General features: G+C 48.4%; 1 protein-coding gene across 1 annotated transcript in view; it reads left to right on the top strand.

The window, feature by feature from the left end:
- Positions 1 to 19207, top strand: part of FMNL2 (formin like 2) — a 323355-nt gene that overhangs the window by 295890 nt on the left and 8258 nt on the right. Inside the window, exons 22-27 of the mRNA XM_081095526.1 lie at positions 842 to 971; positions 5308 to 5471; positions 7533 to 7634; positions 9875 to 9973; positions 10646 to 10769; positions 16142 to 16485. Coding sequence (XP_080951652.1) covers positions 842 to 971; positions 5308 to 5471; positions 7533 to 7634; positions 9875 to 9973; positions 10646 to 10769; positions 16142 to 16251 — 729 coding nt within the window. The 3' untranslated portion in view covers positions 16252 to 16485. The remainder of the gene's footprint in view (positions 1 to 841; positions 972 to 5307; positions 5472 to 7532; positions 7635 to 9874; positions 9974 to 10645; positions 10770 to 16141; positions 16486 to 19207) is intronic.

Below are 19207 nucleotides of genomic sequence, written 5' to 3'. Positions count from 1 at the left end.
GAATGGACAGATAATTTTCAACTAAGTAAAGTGGGTAGGAAAACCTGAATAGAAGTATGCTGAGATACAGAGAGGATGGATGGAATTGGGGAATTTTTAAAAACTGCTTCTTTATACTTTTCTGTCCTTTCTAAAAATGTTTGGCTTATTCCTGGATGTAACGGGTGCCCTGGCTTTCGGAGCCTCCTGATTTATATGAGCAGGAGCAGAGGAGATGCTGCGTGACCCAGCCTGTGCGGGGCCGATGTGGCCTCCACGCGAGGAGGTGGGGCAGTGGCGGAGTCCCCAGCCCGGGCAGCATGTGGGTATTTGATAGCCAGTGTCCCATTCGTCACAGCGCGGTCCCCCAGAAGGTCATGGACTGTTGGGCAGGTCTGATTTGGGTCATGAGAGGCCGGGGACGAAGAGAAGGGCTGAGTTCCATGTGGAGACTGCAGGGTAGGAGCCCCCTGTGCAGGGCGAAGCTGTGCACACCTGTGGCTCCACACGCACTCCGGCTCTGGGCCCTCACCTGGGAGAGCACTACACCTGGAGTCTTTCTTCTTGCTTTGAAGCCAGAGAGGTGTGGGGTGGGGGAGCTCCTGTGAGTGCAGCTGTGGGGACAGTCCTAGGTGCCAGGGTCATCCCTAAAGACGAGCATATCCCCTTGTCAGGACGTCCTCTAGTCATTTAAAGTCAGCGGGCTGGCTCCTCAAAGAACAGATCCAGGCTTGAAGCTCCCAGCAGTGTTGCTGGTCCATGTTGGGGCACCTGTACTCCATCACTGACTCTGGGAGAACGCCATCGCTGGGTACCTCTCCCACTACCTCTCCCTCTAACCCTTACTCCCTTTTGTTTTCAGCTTTTAGATACGAAGTCGACAGACCGAAAGCAAACACTGCTGCACTATATATCCAACGTCGTAAAGGAAAAGTATCAGCAAGTGTCCCTCTTTTACAATGAGCTCCATTATGTGGAGAAAGCTGCTGCAGGTACTGGACTTCCGCTGTTAATGTTCCTCCTGGGGACTGAGTGGCTTTCATCCTGGGGGAGCCATTCCCTGCTTAGCAGACACTCCTCAGAACCTCGCTCAGGAGGCGGCGGAAGCATCCAGCTCTGAGCTGGAACCCAAGGGTGTGGCTCCTTCCCGGGAGCAGTAATGAACTTGGGCATGCAGGTGACCGCTCTCAGTGTCCTCTCAGGAAAGGCCCAGGTCTCTGGGTCTTATGCACCTTCCCTCTTCCATTTTTTGCCCTTTTTATTTTATTGCTGTTTTTTCAAATAAGAGAACAAGAGTCTGAGAATTACCCCTCAACAAACGCTTGTATTTTGTGATGGTTCATGTGCTCCGGTGTGGCGGTTCTAAACATTTTGCCTTTAGTCTGAAAACAAGTTAAATTATCAGTACTTCGTGGTTGTGACTTTGCTATGACAGTTACGCATTTTCTCACTTAATCGCCAGTGGTTCTGAGATAGCCACTGTACTAGGCAATCATCTCCCCATGTTATAGATGAGAAAGCTGACTTTTTTAGAGGTTAAAGGTCTGCTCAACATCACATGGGTCATAAGCAACAGAAACAGGACTAGAACCTAGGTTGTCTTCTCAGACAGTGTATGGCCCAGGGTACCATGTCCTCTAGAAAGAATATTAGGTTAGAAAGAGGAACAACATGCAAATCAACCTCAGAGGTAGTTACAGGTTGTGATTCCCAAATTATCATTGTGAAACATGGTGTTTATTACAAATTCATATTCCTGAGGCCTACCCCAGATTGCTGAATTGAATCTTTGAGGTTATTGTAACAGTTTGCATATCCATTGCAGCATGTGTACTTATAGGCATAATCAAGTTTTATCTTTTAAAAATTTATTTTTCAATTACAGATGACATACAATATTATATTAATTTTATATAATATATAATTTCAGGTGTACAACATAATGATTAGACATATTTCTTACAAAGATCACTGTGATAAATCTAGTACCCATCTGACACGATACGCAGTTATTATATACTAGAGGCCCAGTGCACAAAATTTTATGCACTGGGGGGTGGGGGGTGGGGCGGGTCCCTAAGCCTGGCCTGTGCCCTCTCTCAGTCCTGGACTGCTCAGGGGATGTCCAACTGCCGGCTTAAACCTGGGTAGCAGGCCTAAGCTGGCAGTCAGACATCCCTCTCGCAGTTTGGCACCCCTCGCTCCTTACCACCTGCCTGCTCACTCCTCCTTACCACTCGGCTCACTGCTCCTTAGCACTGCTGTGGAGGCAGGAGAGGCTCCTGGCTGAGCAGCACTTCTGGCTGAGCAGCACTCCCCCTGTGGGAGTGCACTGACCACCAGGGGGCAGCTCCTGTGTTGAGCGTCATAGTGACCAGTTGTTCTGCCATTTGGTCAATTTGCATATTAGGATTTTATTATGTAGGATTATTGACTGTATTCCCCACGCTCTACTTTTCATCCCCATGATCTTATCTAATAAAAGAGAAACATGGTAATTGGCGTACGACCGCTACCCTTCCCATTGGCTAATCAGGGCGATATGCAAATTAACTGTCAGCCAAGATGGCGGCCGGCAGCCAGGCAGCTTGAAACTAACATGAGGCTTGCTTGCTTCAGTGACAGAGGACTCCAACGTTCCCCGCCTGCCTTGCCGGCCTCTGAGCTGCAAGCAACTATGTAACAAACATAGAAGCTAAACAAAACCCCAGAAACCTGCCGGGCTTCAGCCAGCAGGATCGCAACATTGTAAGCAAAGGCCAGAAACCTACTTTTAGCAGTGGAGGCCTAAGAGCTGGAGCCAAGCCTCAAAGCTAAAGCTGGCCCAGAATAAAAAAAGAAAAAAAAGAAAAAAAGGAGCCGTTGGGAGCTTCAGTCACCCCCAGCCTGAAAACAGCCCTCAGCCCCTCACCCAGACTGGCCAGGCACCCCAGTGGGGACCCCCACCCTGAAGGGTGTGTGACCAGCTGCAAACAGCCATCATCCCCTCACCCAGGCTGGCCAGGCACCCCAGTGGGGACCCCCACCCTGATCCAGGACACCCTTCAGGGCAAACCAGCCGGCACCCACCCATGCACCAGGCCTCTATCCTATATAGTAAAAGGGTAATATGCCTCCCAGCACCAGGATCAGCGGAGCCACGAAGCCTACTGGCACCGGGATCAGCGTGACAGGTTGCAGCGACCAAGCCCCCTGATCGCCCTGCGGCTCTGTGTGTGACGGTGCGGCGCCCCGACCCCCTGATCAGCCCTGCTCTGTGTGTGACAGGGTGCGGTGCCCCAACCCCCCCCCCACACACACACACACACACACACAGGCCCTGCTCTGTGTGTGACGGGGTAGAGCCATAACCTCCCCATCGGCCCTGCCCTGAGTGTGAGAGTGGCGGTGCCCCAACCCCCTGATGGGCCCTGCTCTGTGTGTGACAGGGGGCTGCGCCCCACCCCCCTGATTGGCCCTGCTCTGTGCGTGACGGGGAAATGCCCCAATCCCCTGATTGGCCCTGCTCTGTGCATGACAGGGGGTGGCGCCACAACCTCCCCATCGACCCTGCCTTGAGTATGACAGGGGATGGTGCCCCAACCCCCCAATCAGCCCTACCCTGACTGTGACTGAGGGTGGAATCACAACCTCCCGATCGCCCTGCTCTGTGTATGACGGGGCAGCACCCCAACTCCCCAATCAGCCCTGCTCTGAGCCCGACCAGGGGCTGCACCTAGGGATTGGGCCTGCCCTTTGCCACCCGGGAGCAGGCCTAAGCCAGCAGGTCGTTATCTCCCGAGGGGTCCCAGACTGCGAGAGGGCACAGGCCGGGCTGAGGGGCCCCCTCCCCCCCCCCCCCCCGAGTGCACAAATTTTTGTGCACCGGGCCTCTAGTTATTTTTATAACTGGCAATTTGTACTTTTTAATCCCTTCACGTTTTTAACTGCCCCCCACCCAAAAAAAAAAAATCTGGCAAACATAAACATGTTCTTTGTATGTATGAGTTTAAGTGTTATTTATCTTTGGAATTCCCTTTGCCCTGGCAAATTGATCATGGGACTAAATGAATGAAGGAATGAACAAGTGAATGAATGAATGAATGAATGAATGGATGAATGAGGGGATGCACTGTTACTGGGATGGATGCTGCTGGAACTGGTGGAGACGGAGAGGCAGGTAGAAGCGATAGTGTGATTATGAAGGACTGCAGTGCCACCTGTGGCAGGTCGGCTGAGGGGTCAGGGCTCACTGGGCTGTGACCAAGAATTCTGACCAGGGTGTGATTTTCCTCCTTTCAAGTGTTCCTCTGCCTAACTCAGAGGAGGTCTTTAGCATCACAATTTTAATAATAATAAAAAAAAGTTTTAAAAAATTTCAACCTTACTAATTAGCACGTTTTATTTGGCCCAAATGAGATTCCCTGAAAGTGTGATTTGGAAAAAAAAAAAATCTGTGGGGGAGGTGGCGGCGCTCTGGCTGCATTGTTTTCTGTGTTGATTTCCTGGTGCCCTGGGCGCTGCCTCGGAATCCTTATACTTTCACTCGTTCACTCACCTTCGTGTGTCCAGTGCACCTTTTTGATTCTCTGCTGTGTACTTGGCACCATCCTAAGCATCGAGGAGTCAAAGGTGACCAAGGCAGCGTGAGTGTAGTTAGAGGGAAAGCGCGCTGCATTGTTCTGTAATCCATGCATGTGCAGAGCTGCGTCAGCAGTGGGGAGCCGGAGCCGGAGCTGGGGCCCGGACCTCCTGCAGGAGCTGCCGGAGCTACCTGCCCTGTGCGGTGGCCACTCTGTGCTAATAAGCCCTTCAAAGCAGGGAAGGGTTGTTTAACAAAAAGAAGGCTGTCTTGGGGCCCAGTGGTCAGTACAAGTTTAACAGGTAAAATACTGCCCTCTGCTGGAGAGCCACAGAAATGCAGAGTTCAGAGTGTTCAGGTCTTAGAACCTCTATAGGCCAACCCATAGACCATCGTCTCCTGTAAGAGACCTGGAGTAGGCGTGTAAAAGCCCCGGACTGGAGTCCACGGTTGTTATCTGAACTCCATCTCTGCCACCTTCCACCTCTAGGGCAGGGCCCGTAACCCCTCTGTGCTGCTTTTCCTTGTTGGTGAAATGGGTAACAGTACAAGTGAATTATTGCATGTGAGGAATGTTAATGCAGTGCTGGACAGTGGGCACTAGGGGAGTTATTTATGTTAAAGGATGTCTGCACTGAAACCTGGAAATGAGGTCTGAGCCCCCTGAGTGACCCAGGGGATCCCCTGAGAGCTCGGCGCGCCAGCCAGCCCACGGTGGTCTGGACTTCCCGGCCGAGTTCACGGGAACGTTGCTTTCTCTGCTTCAGTCTCCCTCGAGAACGTCTTGCTGGACGTGAAGGAGCTGCAGAGGGGCATGGACCTGACCAAGCGGGAGTACACCATGCACGACCACAACACGCTGCTGAAGGACTTCATCCTCAGCAACGAGGGGCGGCTGAAGAAGCTGCAGGACGACGCCAAGATCGCGCAGGTCAGTACTGCGCCCTCGACCCCACAAAGAAGTGGTGGGGTCCCTCAAGGCCACCTGGGGGAGCTGGCCCCAGACTTTAGGAGAAATTGCCTTCTGTCTGCTGAAGGTAGAATTCTTATGTAGCTCGTGGTTATTGGGGAGAGAGTGTCTTTCCAAATATTGTACCTGGAAGGGCTCCTGTTCCTGTTTGTTGACCTCTCGAATCTGGGGTTTCATACTCTTGGGTAGAGGCCCCCCCTTCCTCTCCTCATCCCCTACCAGGCTTCCTGTATGTGAGTCCTGTGTTCAGATCAGCCCACATGTGTCAGGCTGTGCTCAGCAAAGCAGTGTCCCCAGTGCGTTGGGTTTCTGTTGGCCTTTGGCCTTGAAATCTTACACACACTGGGCAGGCAGTCTGCACATGTGAGAACCAGCCAGAGGACTGCATGCGCCACAGAAGGGAAAGCAGAGCATTGTGGGAACTCTGCAGCTGGACGGGGTGGATGGCTCCCATTTGAGGCTGGCCGCCTTGGGTCCCAGAAGACTCAAGCAGACCTGGAGCATCCTGATGTGTTTGAGTGACTTCTAAGATCCCGTTGGTTTTAAGCTCTGCCATGGCCTTAGGAAGCTCTTGAGAGGAATAGAATATTTGTGTGTATGGTGGTGTGTAGGTGTGTGTGTTTGTGTAGGTGTGTTGTATATATATATATGTGTGTAGGTGTGTGTGTGGATAGGTGTGTATAGGTGTGTGGAGATGTGTGTGTAGGTCTGTGTATGTAGGTGTGTATGTGGAGGTATGTGGAGGTGTGTGTGTGTGTGTGTGTGTGTGGAGGTGTGGGTATGTGGGTGTGTGGAGATGTGTGTGTGGAGGTGTGTTTGTGGAGGTGTGTGGAGGTGTGTAGGTATGTGTATGGATGTGTGGGTGTGTGGGTGTGTGGAGATGTGTGCGTGGAGGTGTGTGTGTGGAGGTAAGTGTGTGGAGGTCTGTGTGTGGAGGTGTGTGTGTGTGTGTGTGTGTGTGGAGGTGTGTGTGTGTGTGTATGGAGGGGTGTGTGTGTGTGTGTGTGGTGTGTGTGTGTGGAGGTGTGTGTGTGTGTGTGTGTATGGAGGGGTGTGTGTGTGTGTGTGGAGGTGTGTGTGTGTGTGGAGGTGTGTGTGTGTGTGGAGGTGTGTGTGTGTGGAGGTGTGTGTGTGTGTGGAGGTGTGTGTGTGTGTGGAGGTGTGTGTGTGTGTGTGGAGGTGTGTGTGTGTGTGGAGGTGTGTGTGTGTGTGGAGGTGTGTGTGTGTGTGTGTGGAGGTTTGTGTGTGTGTGTGTGTGTGGAGGTGTGTGTGTGTGGAGGTGTGTGTGTGTGTATGGAGGTGTGTATGGAGGTGTGTGTGTGTGTGTGTGTGTGTGGAGGTGTGTGTGGAGGTGTGTGTGTGTGTGGAGGTGTGTGTGTGTGTGTATGGAGGTGTGTATGGAGGTGTGTGTGTGTGTGTGTGGAGGTGTGTGTGTGTGTGTGGAGGTGTGTGTGGAGGTGTGTGTGTGTGTGTGGAGGTGTGTGTGTGTGTGTGTGGAGGTGTGTGTGTGTGTGTGTGTGTGTGTGTGTGTGTGGAGGTGTGTGTGTGTGTGTATGGAGGTGTGTATGGAGGTGTGTGTGTGTGTGTGGAGGTGTGTGTGTGTGTGTGTGTGTGTGTGTGGAGGTGTGTGTGTGTGTGGAGGTGTGTGTGTGTGGAGGTGTGTATGGAGGTGTGTGTGTGTGTGTGGAGGTGTGTGTGTGTGTGTGTGTGTGTGGAGGTGTGTGTGTGTGTGGAGGTGTGTGTGGGTGTGTGTGGAGGTGGGTGTGTATGGAGGTGGGTGTGTGTGTGTGTGTGTGTGGAAGGGGCAGGTTCCCGGAGATGGATCCCGTGGGCCCTGCTCGCCCCGCTGCCTCCGACCGGCAGGGGAGGAAACGGCCTCTGGGGCAGGTGGCAGCAGGGGGACCCGGGGGCGGACAGGGAGCGCGGGCGCCGTGGTCCTCACCCTGCCTCGCGGCAGCTCTTTATCCGGCGTCGGGCTCAGCGGCTGGGCAGACGGAGTGAAGGGACGTTGCTTTCCCGCAGGACGCCTTTGACGATGTGGTGAAGTACTTTGGAGAAAACCCCAAGACGACGCCGCCTTCCGTCTTCTTCCCGGTGTTTGTCCGGTTTGTGAAGGCCTACAAGGTAACGGGAGCGGGTGTCCTCGGCCTGCCCGGCCTTGTGTCCCAGGCGGGCGCCCTCCAGAGCCGCCCTGGTCTCAGCGGCTGTTGGGGCGCGGTCTCTGGCTGGGGAGGCCCATCAGGCTCCCTGTGTCCCCCCAGCCAGCCAGGCTCAGCCTGAACACACAGCCACGGCTGCTCCTTGGGGCCAGCGAGGTGCTCCACCACCGTGGCTGCCTCGTTGACCTTCACGCTCACAGGCATGCTAAAGGGCGTAGAAAACCCAGGCCTCCCCCAGGGGACCGAGCCCTGGCCTGTGGCCAAGGTCAGGAATCGCCTGCCCGTGGGTCCTGCCCAGGCTTCCGGCGTCCAGACCAGCGTTTCTCTGCGCCGAGGGATGGCGCTCGGGAGGGCGGTGCTCTGCTGCTTCATGTGGACGAGCAGTGGCCGGCCCTTTAAATGGGAGGCTCTCTTGGACCGAACCCAGGCTCTAGTCTTGAAAAGCCTATGACCCAAAGGGGCCTGTGTCAGGAGAATTTGTTCCTGGAGCTGGAGTGACAAGGAGGGCGTTAGGGGATTGTTGTGCCGCGGGAGACCTGCGTCCGTGTTCTCCAGGCTGGTCTGCGTGTACATACCCTTGGTAGTGTTGGCGGAGGCAGGAGGGAGTGTGGCTGTGAAGGGAGGGGGACGTGTCAGGGTTATCTACATTTCTGAGAAATATCCTATTGGAAGTAGTAGGTCGCTTCCGCAGCCCAAGAGACTGCTGGCCTTGGAGAACCATCCCGGGGCCTTTTACTGAGACCCAAAGATCCCAGTCTGTAGGGATCTCTTCTCAGCGTGGCCTCGTGTAGCGGTGACATCACGAGCTGTGTGCAGATGGAGAATGCCCTTGGAAGTGAGGATGACCCAAGCCCAGCACTAAGTCCTTGTGCAGGCCGCAGAGCCACGCGCCCTGAGAAGGTCGCTGTCACCGGCTGCTGACTGGTGCCGGGGCCAGGTGGCTCCCCTCATGTTCTGGGGCCACCATTTTTCTTACAGAAGAAGTTATAAGCCTAAGGTCTAAAGAGAAAATACATGCTCTTATTAAATCGTGTAATACAAGCTGGGAAGTAGCTCTGGTTGGTCTCAAAGCGGATGCTTCCGCAGGGACACGTGTTGAGCAGAGGAAAAGGAGAAGCTGCTCTTGGTGGGGGGTGCCACAGGCCATGCCTGTCTGGGTGCCCCATCCACATCACTTCGCCCTGGGGCCCTGTCAGCTGGCACCACGGGACACTCATCAGGCAGTGACGTCACAGGATGTGTTACCTGCCCTGGATGTCGCATAACAACCTGCCAGCCTGACCCAGACCCGAGTGTTGTGCGTGGAGAGTGGGGTTGTAGGTTGTCATCCCTCCTTTCCCTTCTCAAGTTCCATCAACGTGAAACTTTAAGAGGCATCAAGCCCTAGCTGGTTTGGCTCGGAGGATAGAACGTCGGCCTGCAGACTGAAGGGTCCCGGGTTCGATTCCGGTAAAGGGCACATGCCTGGGTTGCAGGTTCGATCCCCAGTAGGGGGCATGCAAGAGGCAGCCAGTCAATGATTCTCTATCATAATGGATGTTCCTATCTCCCTTTCCCTTCCTCTTTGAAATCAATAAAATATATATATATATATATATATACATATATATATATATATGTATATATATATATATAATTTTTTTTTTTTTTAAAAAGAGGCATCAAATGTAAACTTTCCTCTGATACCAGCTGGATTGGAGGAAGTGTGTGTATCTGTGAGCTGACACTCAGCCTCAGTTAGATGACTTAACCAGTTCCCAGTTGTTAGAAGTCTCGTTAGGGAGGCCGACTTCAGAAGAGAGGATGCAGGAGGGCTGAGCTGACATGAGCCTATTTTATTTCTTGTCCTAAATCGATCGGACTAGTGACTCTGCCTCCCTTGGGAAGGAGTGAGCTGTGGGCAGAACCTAAGAGTGTCACTGGGTGAGGCCCCTGGAGGAGACGCAAGGAAAGGTCTCCTCCTGAGAGTGGGATCCGGAAAGGACTCTGAATGGGGTAAATTTGAGCTACTCGATTTTGCAGAGGTGTCATAGAGACACAGTGAAACCCCAGGCCTGTGTTACATACAGGCACCAAATGTAGATCTGACCCTTCTTCCGCTTACTCTAATTCCTGGCTCACCAAGGATTCTCTCAGAATGACCTTTTAGACTCTTGACTGCTGTCGTTTCCACTGACGTGTCTTTGATTCTTTGACTTGACCCAGCAAGCGGAGGAGGAGAACGAGCTGAGGAAGAAACAGGAGCAGGCGCTCATGGAGAAGCTCCTGGAGCAGGAAGCTCTGCTGGAGCAGCAGGACCCAAAGGTGAGGGTGCCCGGCCCTGCCCTGGAGGCTCCTGGGGGCGAGTAGGAGAGACGGGCAGCAAGCCGGCTTGCCCAGGACCCTTGCCGCTTCCTCCTAGGGCCCTGCAACTCGGCAACTGGACATTTGCTCATTCATTACTTTATTCAGCAAAAACTTGAGTGAGGCTAAGAGCATGTTTGCGTAGCATTCCTGTTTACAGAGATCTGGAACGCAGAGCTTAGCTCGTGTACACTACAGAGAGGCCGTGTCGGATGATTGCACTGCTTGTGTCCAGGGAAGGCTTCCTGGGGATGCCACTGGTGCTGGCCTTGCTGCCTGCAGGGCTTTGCCAGGAAGAATGGGGTGGGGGGTATCCGTGAAGGGGAGCATCGTAGGTGAAGATCATAAAAGGCCTCAGGTCAAAGCGTTCTTCACCTTGATCCTCTGCGGCCCAGTTTAAGAAGTCAGTGGTTCTCACCATAGGACCCAACCTTCCCATTGCTGCTGACTGGACTTTTGTGTTCCTCAGTGAGTTTGTTTTCTTCCCAGAAGCTTTCTGTGTTCCTCGGGTTGAGCACAAATTGGGCTGGTGCTGCTTGTGTGTTTGGTGGAGGCTCAGACACATTTTGGATTTTCTCCAACCTCCAGTGGGTGCTGATCCCACTAATCTCTGCCTTGCTTCTTTTTTCTCAGTCTCCTTCTCACAAATCGAAGAGGCAGCAGCAAGAATTAATTGCGGAATTAAGAAGGCGGCAAGTTAAAGATAACAGACATGTGTACGAAGGGAAGGATGGTGCCATTGAAGATATCATCACAGGTAAAGGGCACTTCCTCGTGGTGGCCCGTGGAGATCCCGCTGGCCTCACCGTGCCGGCCGCTTGCAGATTTCGCTGCTGCTTGTCCAGGGTTTCCAGTGACTTTAATCAGACCCAGAATTGTGCAGAGACTCTGCTAGTGTTTGAAGTATATTATAGTAGCCCGTGTACTGCCTGTCAGAGAAGCCCACAAGCTCTCTGGAAAATCTCATTTCTCAGTATCATTGGGGGTTAATCTCATTTCTCAATATCATTGGGGGGAAATCTCATTTCTCAATATCATCGGGACCCTTTAGATTTCACCAGGGCTCCTTCTCCTAACGGTTTTCCATTGTCCTCCATGTGTCCCGTGCTCGTTTCCTTCCTTCCCTGATTGATAAAGGCGATGGCAAGACCCATTCGGGGTCTGTACTAACACTAACCACAGCCACTGCAGATGTCTCCAACTTGCTCTGTAACAGCCTCTCCACTCCTTCCAGGGAACTGAAGACAAGCGCGAATCCGGGGCTGGTGCTTCCATTCAGAAGGGCCAGGGGGCTTCCAGCCCAGGGCTGGGGAAGGGCTCCTTGTCAGCCAAGAACGGTGCCTGACCCAGCTTGGTTCTTGCTGATTAAGTCATAGCCTAATGCTTTCTGCTGGAACCAATTCTGTAGAGTTTCTGCCTTCCCTCTCAGCAGATCAGACAGCGATGTCCCTTTCATGTCTGGAAGTGATGTCCCTTTCATGTCTGTTGCATATGGACCCTATTTATCAGCTTCCAAGATGCTTAAACTTTTTATTGTGAGAAATATTTTAAATATGAAAAAGTGTGGAGAATGTATGATGAGTTCTCATGTACCCACCACCCATTTACAATTTTCAGCTCAGGGCCAGCCAGTCTTGTTACATGTCTGCTTCTACCTACTCCCCATCCCCAACCTCTGGGATTATTGTGAGGCAATTCCAGGACAAACGGTTTCATGTGGAAATATTTCAGTATGAACCTTCGAAAGATAAGGACTCTTTAATAAAGCAAACATGCCCACAGCACCATTACCAGACACCTCCTCAGCTATTCCTTGATATAAAATATCTAGTCATTATTCACATTTCCCCAACTGTCCTAGTTTTTACGCACTCTTAAGACTTTTTTAATTCTTCCACTTTTGACGTCTCATTTCTTGTTAAAGCTTAGTCAGCATTGTAAATAAGGATCCCAAACTGCGGAAACCACAAATTTTTCCACCCGCTCAGACCCAAGGCAATACAATGCTAAAACGGAAGTCAACAAGGAGTCCCTTGCCCAGAGTTAAACGCAGAGTAAGTTCTGAGAGGCTGGCGAAGGTGCCGCGTCCGTACCTGCCTGCCGGCACCTCAGGCTCCCCCTGCAGGGGTCTGTGGCTGCTCCCAGATAAAGCCCCTGTGGTTTAGCGTCTTTCCTGAGGGAGAAGCTCTGCTCTGAGCAGGACCAGGAACGGACCTCCTCGGGTAAACAAACGCCTTTGGCCCTCAGTGCTGCCGGATTACCTTGTTACAGAGAAGCATCCAGCCTCGCACATTGAGAACTTGGGTTCCTTTTCATTAGTCTGTTCTCCATCTCAGTGACTCCTGGCTTGTAAACTGAGCAAAACGTATAGTTTTTATTCGCCTGACGTAATCGTTGATCTGTCGTGGGAGGGGACTGTGCATATCTGCCTATAGAGCATTCCTGACTGTCCTGGGGAGAGTTTCCATTTTATAACCCATGACCCACCCCAGAGTGAGTAGCTTAGATTTGATGAGCTCACTTGGGTATGTTGCTGCCGTCCCCCTTTCCTGTCCCCCCCCCCCCCCCCGGGTATGATTAACAAAGCACTAACTGTGTACTAATGCAATAGATCTTGGCTTCTTACTCTCTTCTGTTTGTCCTGTTTGGCTGTCGTTTTCGATGCAGTGCTGAAGACTGTGCCCTTTACTGCTCGCACCGCCAAGCGTGGCTCTCGGTTTTTCTGCGAACCTGTTCTCACTGAGGAATACCATTACTAAACTATTACTCTTTCTCACCTGATGCTCTGAAAAAGGTTGCTACAGATTTTTTTTACCTCCTATCACCCTTGTATGTCTGTCTGTCCGGACCAGCATGGAACTGCCATCTCCATGTGTTGTGTCGTATGTCATCTTCGTGCTGCACGGTTTTGCATTTCAGCCGTAACTGCTTTCTCACTGCCACTCTCAATACATCGGAATCCACGGACTGCTGTGACAGTCTGGGTGTGCGTGAGTTGAATGAATAGAATTGCTTGCAGAAATTTTCAGAAAAGTAGTAAATAGAGCACTTCTTTGAGAATCAGGATTGGGTCCCACTAGGTTGCTACAAGATTTTTGGACTAATATATTTGAACAAAAACTACTCGTCATTAATAATAATAGCTACTATACCTAACATTTATTGAGCGCGCACTGTGTTCTAACAGGTTTACAGATACCAACCAGCCTTTATTTTGTACTCGTTTCCCATGCTTTGATTGTATACAGCAAGCATGTCAAACTCAAAGGCTAACCACAGGCCAAATAAATAAGGCATGCGGCCTGCGAATTTGACATGCTTGGTATATAGGCACTCGGAATGCAAAGTGCTCTAACTTGCAAAATGATTTTCAGAAGGAACTGTGAACTATGCACAGCTGTAAACTGGGCCCTAAGGGTTTTATGCATGATAGTCATCGTCCACAGTGTCATGGGGAACATGGTACGAGCTTAACCCAGAGAGGCCTTTGACCTAGAAGCCTGTATAAGCTGACATAAGGCAATCCCTCTGAGTTCAGTAATCAGCAGTTCCGTGTTGCGGTAAGGCTGTGAGGCAGGAGGTGAAAATCAAGGCTCAGGAGCCCCTCACTGTCTCATCTTGTTCATGCGACTTCACTATGTTCCATGTCAAACCAGGGCATTTCTTCTGTGATGAGATTATATCTGGGCCTGCTCCTTTGGTCAGGATGGTGGCACCAGAAATAGCAATTACCTATCATCGGAAAATGCCACTGAATTAGAGAAAGATAAAATATTCCCAAGAAGTCACGGCCTGGGCGTAGATCCCGATGCCTGGATAAGGAACAAACTTCTCTGCGTGTCCGGTTGACTAGAGAAGAGACTAGGGTTACACACAGTCTCATCGGCCATTGCTGTGGTTGGACTCCTGTGCCGAGATTGACATGGAACTGCTGCATGTTTATTTTGTGGCATGAACTCCTCTGTAATCACCTTATGTATGTTCCTCTGTCTCTGAAGATGTGAAAGGATGTGGTGTGTGGTTCCTGCTCTGAGTGTACTTACCCACCAGTGCTTATTAACAAGGCTAGAAACTGTTACCTCCTTGGCTATTGTTGACGGTCAGTGTTGCTGTTGGACTGTCATTCTGGAGCCAGACTTCAAAGCAGCTTGGATCTGGGTGGTCAGCGACCCGGATGGGAAGAACGCTCATCTTCTCCCGTTTTATCTAACAACCTCTTGTAGTGATGGCCTCCCACCCTCACCCTCTGTTGGCTGACATGCCCGGGAATGTGAAGCACTAAGTTGAATTGCTTTTCATTTTCATCCCATTTTTATTTAACCATCATTTTGTGTTTTTGTTTTTTTTCTGTTTAGCTTTAAAGAAGAATAATATCACTAAATTTCCAAATGTTCACTCGAGGGTAAGGATTTCTTCTAGCACACCGGTGGTGGAGGATACACAGAGCTGGCAAGCATCACTTTTTACTTAGCTTCCTCCTCTCTCTGTATGCAGATCAGTAGTTTCAATCTATGGCCCAGGGTAATACTGGTGAGAGTCTACCAGGGAGGTCTTTGTACCTCACTATCAATGATGTGAGGTCAGGCCTCTCTGTTGGACTCTTTCTGGCCTGCTTCCGTATTCTCACATGATGGCTTGGGCAAGGGTTTTGCTGATTGATTGCTGTGGGTGGTAGGCTGTCCCTTACCCCTTCTTAGCCTTTGAGTTATTCAGTTAGCTCCATTTTTATCTGAAGAAATCGAGAGCCAGTCCTGGCCAGAGAACACGATCTGTAGCCTTTGGAGAAGGATTAGGATCTTTAAAATTAATTGCTCGGAGGGCTCAGGAATCAGAGGCCCTTAGTGCCTGCGAGCCCTTAGCCAGAAGTGGGATTCTAGCCTTCCTACCACTCCGTGCCAGGAAGCAGTCTCCGGAGGATCAGGGTATGCAAACCTGTGCTTTGCTTGCACTTAGGAGTAGGGCAGGGTCACAAAGCCCAACAAGCCCAGAGCTGGTGGGCACTGTGCGGAAGGAGGGCACCGTCTTGCACTCGGCTCCAGCTTGTGTTTGCCTGCTGAGAGTTTGGGCCCAGTATTGCCAGATCCTCCAGTTTTCCAACCGAAGTCAGAAACCTTGACTTTTATGTCAATTACCAGTTTAAATATCAGGCAACTGTACTTAAAAATGTAAGTCAAGGTCAAACATCCTATTGTTTCTGTGTTTCCCCTTCTAAAGGTAGAATGTTTCCTAACAGAAATAAAAAGTACTAAATTAATAAAAGGGAAATGTATAAGCAAAACAAGGGGAAGAAGTATGAAGCCTGCTATATTTTTCCCTATATCCTGACTCCATCAAAAGGAAAGCATGCTTCATACTTATTACTCAAATTCCTCTTGTTCATCCCACGTTATCCCTCCAGAGCAATGCCTGCTTGAACTAACATGCAATGAGGCATTTTTAAAATAATAGGCATTCCATTCCGCCATGCATTTGCAATACAAATTGGAGAATGCAGGAAGGCCCATGTAACTTCTCCACTGTAATGAAAAACCAAAAATATTGGTGGCAGGAAAGAATGTTCAGGAATAGGATATTATTTTGATTGAATGATTACTTTTATTTAGTAGTTAAATTGAGCATTGTTTCTAATTCACAAAATAAAAAACTGACCCCAGCTAATAATAGAATTTAAAAAGTGGAATCTGTGTCTGCGAACTAATATAGTTCTTCCTTGATTAAAATTGGGATAAGATAGGACAGGACAATCGGTTTTATTAGTTTTGCAGTTTAAATTCATTATTGTTTATATTTAGGTTTCCAGAAAGAAAGAAACACCTAAGCCATAGCGATTTCCAGTTGAGGAAATGTTTCAAAGTAAGACTTCAGCTAGACCCTCTGGCCAGTGACAAAAGCAATCTCTTCCTCTATTCCCTAAAAGTACCAGAACCCCACCAGTATTACATCATGTTTTGACTGTAAATACAGAGGGCAAAGTTCATGTGTTTGGCCCAGATATTCTGTGTGTTTGCAGGGCCCATTAGCTGACTCTTCTACACAAGCTGCTTTGATTGGCTGCCAGCTGGCCTTGTCTTGCTTAGAAGCACAATATTAAAGGTTGCAATTCTCTCACTGATGCTCTCCTCTTTACAGATCTTAGAAACCAACCATACAGACGAGCCGATGCGGTGAGGAGAAGTGTCAGGCGGCGCTTTGATGATCAGAACTTGCGTTCTGTTAATGGTGCCGAAATAACCCTGTGAACCTGAGACCTGACTGAATGAATAGTTTGTGCGTGAAAGAAGCTGTCCACATGAACTTTATATGCCGCCATTTAACTGCAGCCTTGAACATAGATGAAGTATTCTAAGGGCTCAGATTTAGCAAACATAGGAATTTTAAAATGATGGGCCCTCCTTTCAACCTTTGTTAACAAGTGCCTAAAAGTGGAAGTACCTGCTCAGATTAATCAAAGCAATAGGATTGGATTTGATTAGGTATCTTTTTACACCAGTATGTTACTCAATTTTTTAATCAAATTGTAAATTTCCTATTACGTGTATTACCTGCCATTGTGAATGTCCCAGGATGGCCCACCCTGGTTTCCTACGAAGTTGTAAATAAGATGGATGCCTCTGTGGTGCGCTCCTTTGTTGAGATGTCTTTTAAGGAATTTTGTGTTTCAGTCATATCCACCAACTTTGTATTTTTAAGGGCTTGCAACATGGAAGGAAGAGGGAAAAGTCTCATGATAAACTTGTGTGCAAAACCAAGCCCTAGCAAAGTTCAGATAGATTGCAATTCCAGTAGCTCAGGAGGATCCTCAGCGGTCTCCTTTCACAGTCTACTACCCTGTGCTAGTGTATCGTGCCCTCCCTGGGAGAGTCCCTGCAGGGATGATGGCATACAAATGTTGCACAGTACTGTTCTTCAGCTAGGGGCAGCTTTGAAAAGATAATGCAATATATTTATTAATTAGCACTAAAATTAACATCTCAGTAATCAGTATTAGGATTTCTGAGGATCATTATGGGTCAAAACTGAGAAGAGAAATCAGTGCCTTGCTAGCCAGGAATAAGTTCACTAGTTCTATCAACAGTGCTCAAGATTACTTCTGCTGGCGGAGAAGTGTTAGTCACCCAGCCTTACTCTCCTCTGACAATCAGTTGGCTCCGAGCCCCGCCCCCCCCCCCCCCCCCCCCGCCTTCTTCTTTTTGTAAGTCGAAGATATATTTGGCATCATATATCAAAGCGAAAAACTTTGTATTTCCCAGATTACTTTATGAGGAATTGAATATTCATGTTGGGATAAAGCTTAAATGAGATATAATGGGACTAAATGGCCAACTAAGCCACTGTTACTTTTCCTTCCTCTGGCAGGGCACTCGATCCATTCCAAAGTCAAAAACTGGACTGAAGCTAATTTGTACTTTTCATAATAGACATTCTGCTTCTGGCTTACCTTCTTGGTACATCACATCAGTATATTAATTGTAAAGTTTATTGTATAGTATTTAACCACTGAATTTCTTATTTTATGTTGTGCTCATGTGAACTCCTTGGTGAAGGTCCAATTTTCCTTGGATAATGTGTAGTTATATATGATCTCTTTTTAAATGTACAGATATTTTGCTATAAAATTGGTGCAGTTTTTTATGGTTTTTACACTTAATTCCCACCTAAGCCTCTGGGTAATATTGTAAATATTGTTTAAAAATGCATCGGCCTATGCTATACAATCTGAATGTTATTTTAACTTATAGTTTTTTTAATATATATATTTAACTACAAGGACAGTTTAGAGATCAGTTATCACATTTCACTTTAGCATACCTATTTACAGAAAGATTGCTTTTAAACAGCCACTTGCCAGCAAATTTTCATAAATGTGTACTTTAAAAAGAACATGCCAAGATTTTGTTTTTCTGTTGACCCAACATTAATTTTGACAATACCATGAGACACACAATACAAATTGGTCCTTTACCACAAGCAGCTGTTTCCCAAAGCTCAATGGTGATGAGCACATTAAAATCACTACTATTTATTAATCTCCAAGTAGACAATAATGTTGGCATGTTCTTTTCTGTTTGTCTATTAATAGGCCTGCTTCTTAGCAATATTAGAAATGTTTTATAAAAGCAGTTCATGTTACTTTTCTGGTCTTTTCATGGCATATGAGCAAATAAACTATTTACACCACTATCCTGTAACATGTTGTCATCTTTCAGTGGTATACTTTAGGGGTTTTGCCAGTTATCTTCTAGAAAAAGGTATGTCTTGGTGCTTAAACTCAGAATCTAAATGTATTCGGTAAATTTAGTAAAATCCCTTCCTGTACACTCTTGAGCACTTGCTGTACGGGACAAAGTAACCACTTAGATTTGGAAAGTGAGGGATACAGTTCCCAAATCATATTCTTTCCAGTTATCATTGTAAAGTTTAATTTATTGTTTTTAGCATATTCTTCTTAGGAAAGCAAGGAAATGTAGTATTTCAGGAAACTGTGTAAGTGGCTTGAAAATACTTTAGAGGGCAGTAAATTAATCATTTAAGAAATTGTTGTTATATTAAGTCTTTGTTCCCAACTCAGAGGGGGAAGTTCAAGTCTGCAATTAGGCTCTGCAGTTTGTTTTGTTGCAGGGCAAAGTGCTTCATGGTAAAAGAAATAAAGTCAGTATTGCACAAATTCAGGTCTTCAAACCCAAACTTCAGCAGTAAGTCAAATGAGGCCAGATAGGGCTAGGTTTAAGGGCACCGATGCACCAGTAGCATCCATTTTTTAAGGTGTTTACCAATGACCCAGAACTAAATCCCCTAGTTCCCACTCTCAAATCGCTAAACTCTTAAGTCCTAATCCATTAAATTCACTGCAGTGAGTGTTCAGTGACCCTGCTGACTCAGCAGTGCTCTGCAAAGGGGGGTGACATGTACCATGGTATCTGCTGGGTCAGCACAGAATTTTACAGAACTACCTACTTGGGTACTGAAAATTATGCTTTTATAATATTGGATTTATAATTCACACATGTATTGATTTTAATATTTGATAACTCTTCTTAGCCTTATACTTATTTCCTAAATTACATCAGAAATGCCTGCAAAGATGAATCTACTATCATCCCAGTTCATAAAAAAGGATTAATATATTAGCTTCCCATTTCTTTTAAACCTAATATCCCATCTATTTCCAAGAAAAAATTTGAAGCAAAAACAAAT

The sequence above is a fragment of the Myotis nattereri genome (genome assembly GCF_964212035.1).
Source record: "Myotis nattereri genome assembly, chromosome: 7".
Taxonomy (NCBI): domain Eukaryota; kingdom Metazoa; phylum Chordata; class Mammalia; order Chiroptera; family Vespertilionidae; genus Myotis; species Myotis nattereri.
This window is presented reverse-complemented; position numbering and strand designations above follow the sequence as displayed.